Below are 7,056 nucleotides of genomic sequence, written 5' to 3' on the forward strand. Positions count from 1 at the left end.
TCGGAGTTCTGCATCGCTGGCTGCAGGGCCACTCTGTCGCTGCCCCAGCAAAAAGGCGGCACCATGTCAAGGCATCATTCTCAATCGGCCGACCGTCGTTCGAGGGAGCCGCTGCGACGCGACGAGGCTGCGCGACGCGGACTGGACCGGCGACGGGCATCATGCCGCCGCCGTCGCGAGGGGCGAGGCGTCAAAGGCGACATTCTCCTGCACCTTGCCGTCAGCCGTCTTGATGGTGATGGTGCCGTCCTGGTTGCCAAAGTAGGCCGCCTTGCACATGTTGCAAAACAGGCCGACCTCGACCACGCCCGTCAGCAGCTTGATCTTGACCAGCAGCTCCGACGGGTCCTTCATGTACGAAAGCGGGAACGGCGCATCGATGCAGAAGTTGCTGCGAGGAGAGCGCAGCCGACGCCGGGCGGGGGGGGCGGTGACCGCCAGGCAGGGATGGGATCCGGGTCAGCGCCACGAGCGCGACAATGCGATGCGACTCGACTCGACTCGACTCGAAAGGGGCAACGGTAAGACGAGGCGAGGCCTGCTCCGACCACTCACCCATTGTCGGTCACGACGGGCCCGGCCTTGGCCTTGCCCATGCGCAGCTTGGCGTCGGCGCTGCCCATGCGCTTGAGGTTCTGCAGCACCTTTGCAAACGCAAACGGCGCCACCTCGATCGGGATGCCCTGCGTCCACTTGGTGCCGAGCTGCGTACCGTTCTTGCGGTAGTCTGCCACGACGATAAAGTCGTTGGCCGCTTCGGCCAGCACCTTTTCCCGCAGCTGGCAGGCGCCGCCGCCCTTGATGCAGTTGAGAGCGTTGTCGACCCTGGCAAGGAGGAGGCGGAGCAGGGCATGGCCGGCCGTACAATCAGCATCGGTTGACGTCGTTTGGACGTCTTGGCGAGCAGAGACGACGGCCGCTACTCACTCGTCGGCGCCATCGATGGTCACATCGATCGAGGGGAACGAGTCGACGTCGGCCACCCGCAGGCCTACATGCGACCAAGGCGCAGGACGGAGCCAAGCAGCAAGATATCGAGGCCGTCAGCGGGACATTTAACGACGACGAGGGCGGCGACGGAAACGAGGGCGGGCGCAACGGGACCGACACTGACCAGCATCGATGATGAGCTCCTTGGACTGGAAGCCTGTGGGCACGAACCACCGCTTCTCGTTGACGGCGGCGCCCTGCTGCGCGATCCTCTCGACGACGTACGGCACAGTCGAGCCTGCAAGCGGGCAGGCGGGCAGAGTGCAAGGGTGTGGGTCAGCAGGGGGGGTCAAGAGATGCTGCACGCGTGCGTATGCTTGGCCGAGATATCTCTGCGGTGCAGGCAAACTCACCGGAGCCGATGCCGATGACGACGTGGTTGGGCTTGACGTGGTTGTCGACGGCGGCGTAGGCGGCAGCGCGCTTTGCGCTCTCGACGGGGTCGAGCTGGCGAGCCTGGGAGCTCTTCTGGGCCGAGCTGTTGGCATCGCTGTTGGCAGCGGCGGCGGCCTGTTGAGCAGACATGGTCAGGCGGCGGCGAGTGGGTTGCGGTTGCGGCGAGGGGCGAAGGCCGAAGCGCGGAAGCGGGTCGATGCGAAGGTGGGCGGTCGAGGGGGCGTAGGCCGGGGCGACGACGGAGCGAGCGAGACTTGGCAGGTGGTGGTGGCTAGGACGGCAGACTGCGTTGTAGGCGACACGGAGGAGCGATCGATGAGGGGCGTGCAGCATGTATGGAGGGTGGTCGAGGCGATGGTGGCGGTGGTGGTGGATCGATGGCTGCGAAGAAGAGGCTCGACCGGACCGGACCTCGACCTCGACCGTGCCTGGCCGCTGTCGATCTTTGCCCGGATCTCGATCTCGCCCGCTCGCCTTTCTTCTCGAGGGCCGAGGGCCTTCTGCCTGGTGACGACGCCAGCCAGCCAGCCAGTTGGCCCGCCCCTCCTGCCTTCTCCTGCCCGCCCCTCTGCCTGCCTGCGTGCCAGTTCTGGGCGGGCGAACCCAAAGTGGAGCAGTCGCCAGCACGGGCCAGTCAACTGGCCATCGGGCCGAGCGCCCGATCGAGCACAGCCCCAATCGCCGTGCAAAGCGCCTGGCCGGAGGAGCGACAGCCCAGACCGGACCCGGCTCCGGCCCGAGCCCAGCCCAGCTCAGGGTTCGAGGGTTGAGGGTGAAGCAGGCGGGCAGGCAGGCTAGGGTTTCGCTTCACCCACGCCCAGCTGGGTAATGCGCACCGCCTCACTGGTGGCAGCCCGCGCCCGCCCTCGACCCCCTTTCGGCCCTCCGCTCGGCGACGGCAAGCGCGAGCCAGCCAGTCAGCCTACACACCAAACCAACGGCCGAGTGGGTTCGTTCGTTTGTCAACACAAGGCGTACGTCGAGCAAACCAACGACGCGGAGCCAAGAGACAGAAAAAAGGGGATGCGACGGGGCCAGGCCGCCGCCGCCGCTCGACGGAGGGCGTCGCACGATGTCGATCCAGGACGGCGTGCGACAGCAGCCTGCCCGCCAGGCACCGGACCGCTACCGCCCCCTCCTCCGCCCGGCGGCGGAGGCTAGCACGTACGGTAGACGGGCCTGCGGGGCGCAGGCGGGGCGGAGGCAGGAAGGCAGGCAGGCGCACAAGCTAAGCGCGCGGGCTGTCTGGCTCCCTGGCTCGGGCTAAGTTAGGGGAGGCCGGTCGGTGGCTGGCTCACGGAGCGAGCGAGCGTGCGTCTGCTCTGATTTTTTTGATTTTTTGCCTTCGAGCCTGGCCTGGCCTGGCTGGGGCTGGTGGCTGGACCCTCTTGCTCTCTCGCTCTTCCGCTCTCTCTGGCGGGCTGGCTCGGGCTGACCAGGCCGGCCTGGCCTGGCCTGGCCTCCATCTTTGACCCTGGGCTGGCTGGCGGGCAGGCTGGCTGGCTGGCTGGCTGGTTGGACGCAACCCTAACCCTCACTCGCTCTGGCTGCGCTCCGCCTCGCCTCGCCTCGCCTGGCCCTTCCCTAAAGCAGGCCCTCGAACGGCAGGCTGTCCCATACTGCCCCTCGTCCTCGTGCCCCATCTTCACCCTCATCCACATCCTCACATCCTCTGCTTCGCCGTCGCTTTCGTCCTCACTCACATCGACCATCTTCTCGGCGCTCTGCAGCCCGCGCACCGCCCCTCGAACCAGCGCCACCTCTGGCGTCTCTTTGCCAGCCTCGCCCCACGACCCTTGCGCCACCCGCCCGTCCTGGACAAGCTCACGCCTCCATACCGCCATCTATCCTCTCCTCTTCTCTTCAACGACTGTCGACACCGCCAGAAGTAGCGCCACCACCGCAACGCCCCTCCATCCACCCCTTTCCGCGCACAGCGCCACCTATTGCCCGTGCAGAAGCATCCGCTCGCAGTCCACCAAAAGTCGCCATGCCCGCAGCTTCGACGCAGTCAGAGACCCAGGACGGCTCCTTAGAAACAGGTACCGCCGCCACCGAGCCCGGCGATAAACCACCGCCTCACGTCGCCAACCTACCTAGACCCTTGAATCACGTCGACAGCTCCTCCACCATCACCAACACCAGCACCGGCAACGGCAACCTCCCTCGCGCCGCCGGCGCGCTGGCCGAGTGCGATCCCAAGCCCCTCATGACCAACGCCTACGCCGACCGCATCCTCTCGGCCGCCGCCCAGCGCGAGCCTCGCCCGTACAACCCGGGCGAGGAGCGCGAGATCCGCGCCCGCGAGATGATGGTCGCCTCGGACAGCGAGACCGAGTCCAACCTCTCCCGGCCCCCCTCTCCGGACCGCCACCGATACCCCAAGCACCGACTTAGTGGCCTCCAGAGCAAGGATCAGACCGTCGTCAAGCACGGCCATGCCCAGGACTCGTCCGGAGGCGGCAGCGGCGCCATCGTCAGCTCCGACCTCACTTCGAGGCTCGAGCTGGCGAGGGAAAACAGCCCCTTTGACATACGCGCATCCATCGCCGGCAGCGACGGCCGCGCCCTCTCGGCCCAGCAGGAGGCCATCCTCAACGCCGCCCCCACCAGCGCCGGCACCGGCACCGGCACGGGCACCGCGACGGGAACGGGCACCAGCGCCTCGTCGCCGCCGTCTTCGCACCCGTCGTCGAGGCGCCCCTCGCTCGCCAACGGCCAGCAGCAGCAGTCGTCGTCGGGTGGCGCCGTCAAGCAGTCGTCGCGAGCCTCTTCGCCTCCGCCGCGCGCCATGTCGCCCTCCAAGGCCCCCGCCTCGACCAAAGTGAGCCACAACACCCTCAACGGGCCCAACGCCTTTAGCCAGGCGGCCGCCGCCGCCTCGGCAGCAGCGCCGGCAACGGCAACGGCACCGGCACCGCCAGCGCCGAAGCGCACGCCCACGTCCGAGGTTCCGCCCCGTGCGTCCGGCGGCGACAGCAAGGACAAGGAAAAGGAAAAGGCCAAGGAGCACAAGGGCATGCTGCGCCGGATGCTCTCGAGCGCCACGGGCGGCGGTGGCGACAAGGACCGCCACCCGGCGGATCGCGACAGCCCGGTCAAGGAGCGGCCGTCGGCGAGGGTGGCCAGCCAGCAGAGCAGCGGCCACATCTCGCCCGCGCGCTCCCACTCGGCGAGCCGCGAGTCGACGCCGCCCACCAGCCCGCGCAACGAGCTGGGCGATGCCGGCGGCATCCTCTCGTTCAAGAACTTTGGCATCCAGAGCCCGCCGACGAGCCAGCCGCCGAGCCGCAACGTGTCGCTCAAGCGCAATGAGGCCTCGGGCGGCGGCAGCAAGGACGCGGGCGCGTCGTCGGGCGCCGACGCCAAGACGGCGGGCGGCGACAAGCTGACGGCGGCGGCGCTGCGCGACTGGGACGCCAAGGCCAAGCCCGAACCCTCGCGCAAAAAGTCGGACCGCGGCGGCAAGGACGGCGACGCCAAGTCGACGGCGAGCTCGACGCTGCGCGACATGATCATGGGCAGCGCGCCCAAGCTGTCGCGCCGCGGCTCCAACACCAGCCACGGCAACAAGTCGGACGGCGGCAGCAAAAAGGGCGGCAGCGCCGCGGGCGGCGGCGGCGGCGAGGCGAGCCTGCTGAAAAAGTACGGCGTCTGCGAAAAGGCGGCCATCGGCAAGGGCGCCACGGCCGTGGTGCGCCTGGCGCACAAGTGGGACCGGTCGACCGAAAAGCTGTACGCCGTCAAGGAGTTCCGCAAGCGGCGCAAGAACGAGTCGGAAAAGGAGTACGTCAAGAAGCTCACGTCCGAGTTTTGCATCTCGTCGACGCTCCACCACATCAACATTGTCGAGACCGTCGACCTGGTGCAGGACGAGAACCGCCACTGGTGCGAGGTCATGGAGTACTGCCCGGGCGGCGACCTGTACGCCGCCATCAAGCGCGGCGGCATGTCGCAGGCCGAGGTCGAGTGCTGCTTCAAGCAGATCATCAACGGCATCAGCTACCTCCACTCGATGGGCGTGGCCCACCGCGACATCAAGCCCGAGAACCTGCTGCTCGACGCCTTTGGCCACATCAAGATCACCGACTTTGGCGTCAGCGACGTCTTCCGCATGTGCTGGGAGAAGACGACGCACCACAGCAAGGGCCTCTGCGGCTCCGAGCCCTACATCGCCCCCGAGCAGTTTGAAAAGAACGAGTACGACGCCCGCCTGGTCGACGTGTGGGCCGCCGCCGTCGTCTTTTACTGCATGCAGTTCCAGGAGCTGCCGTGGCGCGTCGCCAAGATGTCGGACCCGACGTTCAAGGAGTTTGTCCACCAGTACGTCGGCAGCTCGTCGCCCTCGCCCCTTTCGAACCTGTCACCACGCGAGTGCAGGCCGCTCCTCAAGCGCATGCTCTGCCCGGACCCCAAGTCGCGCTGCATGACCGAGGATATCCTCAAGGACCCGTGGTTCATGTCGGTGCCCCTCTGCGAGGAGGGCAAGGCCAACGACCACGTCCACCAGATCACGCCCCACAACAACTGATTACCGCTCCCCGAGCCACCAGCAGCGGCGGCGGCGGCGGCAGCTGGATCCGCCTCGACATTCTTTCTCGGGCCCGCCCGCTAGCTCGCTCGCGCCGGGTCTGCCTCGACGTTCAACGTTCTTGCTCGCTCGCTCGGTCGCCCGCTCGCGTGTCGGCACGTCTACATTGCCGCCCGCCCTCTGTACATAACCTCCTCTCTCTTCGCATCCGCGAGCCAGCCGCAGCAGTCTGCCGACCCAGCGAGGTCGCACAGCCCCACCCTCATCCCCATCCCCATCCCCATCCCCGTTCCCTTCGACTCGTCATCGACTCACGACGCGAATACGACACCGGCAGCGAGCAGCGGCACCGCAGCGCTAGCCCATGACATGACACTCTGTCCAGCCTTCCGTCGTCGTCGTCGTCGTCGTCGTTGTCGCCGCCGCCGTCGCCGCCGCGTGCGCCGCTCCCGGCCTTTTGCGCCCCTTTTACCCATGACAAGCGTCAAGCACTCTCCTTCGACGGCCCTTCGTCGTCCTGCACCTTAGCATCCTCTCCCTCTCTCTTGCCCTCTCGTCCTCTCGTCCTCTCGTCCTCTCGTCCTCTCGCCGTCTCGCCCTCTTCGTCGATCCCTGCATGCATATTTCCCCTTCCTCCCTTCCTCGCTCAAGCCCTCGTTCCATCTTCGTCCGGCCGACGAAGACGCCCACTCCGCAGGCGAAGCCGCGCGGCATCGACCCCGCCCTCCTGCCCGTTTGTCGAGGCTCGGGCCAGTGTACGTAGGGCCCGGAGACCGGTGCGAGCGGCGCTGGTCCGCCTGCCGTAACTCGCGCGCGTGTGCTTGTCTGATCGAGAGGGGGAGGAGAGGAGCGAGCGCCGCCCGCAACGACGGCGTGCGCGACCGGGCGGAGAGGCCGATTGCGCGCCGCCGCAGCTTGCCGCAGCAGCCGCGCCACCCCCGCCGCCGGTCCATGACAGCCTCGAAGGTCCTCGGACCTGTTCAAACTGCAATCTTACAGCAGAATAGCATAAACTTCAGCTCCTGCCATGTGGAGTAAGGCTTCGCCACACCGGAGACAACCCTCAAACACACCAGGTCCCAGAGCACATCATGGAGGGGGCCAAACCCAGCATCTGTGCACTTGACCCAAAAAAGTTT

At 67.3% G+C, this 7,056-nt stretch overlaps 2 protein-coding genes across 2 annotated transcripts; one reads left to right on the forward strand and one right to left on the reverse strand.

Moving 5' to 3' along the window:
- Nucleotides 1–159: 159 nt before the first annotated feature.
- On the reverse strand, nucleotides 160–1,515 carry PFL1_06735 (uncharacterized protein; the record flags this gene model as incomplete). Its single annotated transcript, XM_007884281.1, has 5 exons — nucleotides 160–391; nucleotides 556–825; nucleotides 928–991; nucleotides 1,115–1,228; nucleotides 1,344–1,515. The coding sequence occupies 5 exons, from the start codon at nucleotides 1,513–1,515 to the stop codon at nucleotides 160–162; spliced, it is 852 nt and encodes a 283-aa protein (XP_007882472.1).
- A 1,861-nt stretch (nucleotides 1,516–3,376) lies between these two features.
- On the forward strand, nucleotides 3,377–5,917 carry PFL1_06736 (uncharacterized protein; the record flags this gene model as incomplete). The annotated part of the gene is made up of 1 exon (XM_007884282.1): nucleotides 3,377–5,917. The coding sequence occupies one exon, from the start codon at nucleotides 3,377–3,379 to the stop codon at nucleotides 5,915–5,917; it is 2,541 nt and encodes an 846-aa protein (XP_007882473.1).
- Nucleotides 5,918–7,056: the final 1,139 nt, after the last annotated feature.

This window comes from Pseudozyma flocculosa, assembly GCF_000417875.1.
Source record: "Pseudozyma flocculosa PF-1 unplaced genomic scaffold scaffold00029, whole genome shotgun sequence".
In the NCBI taxonomy this organism is placed as follows: domain Eukaryota; kingdom Fungi; phylum Basidiomycota; class Ustilaginomycetes; order Ustilaginales; family Ustilaginaceae; genus Pseudozyma; species Pseudozyma flocculosa.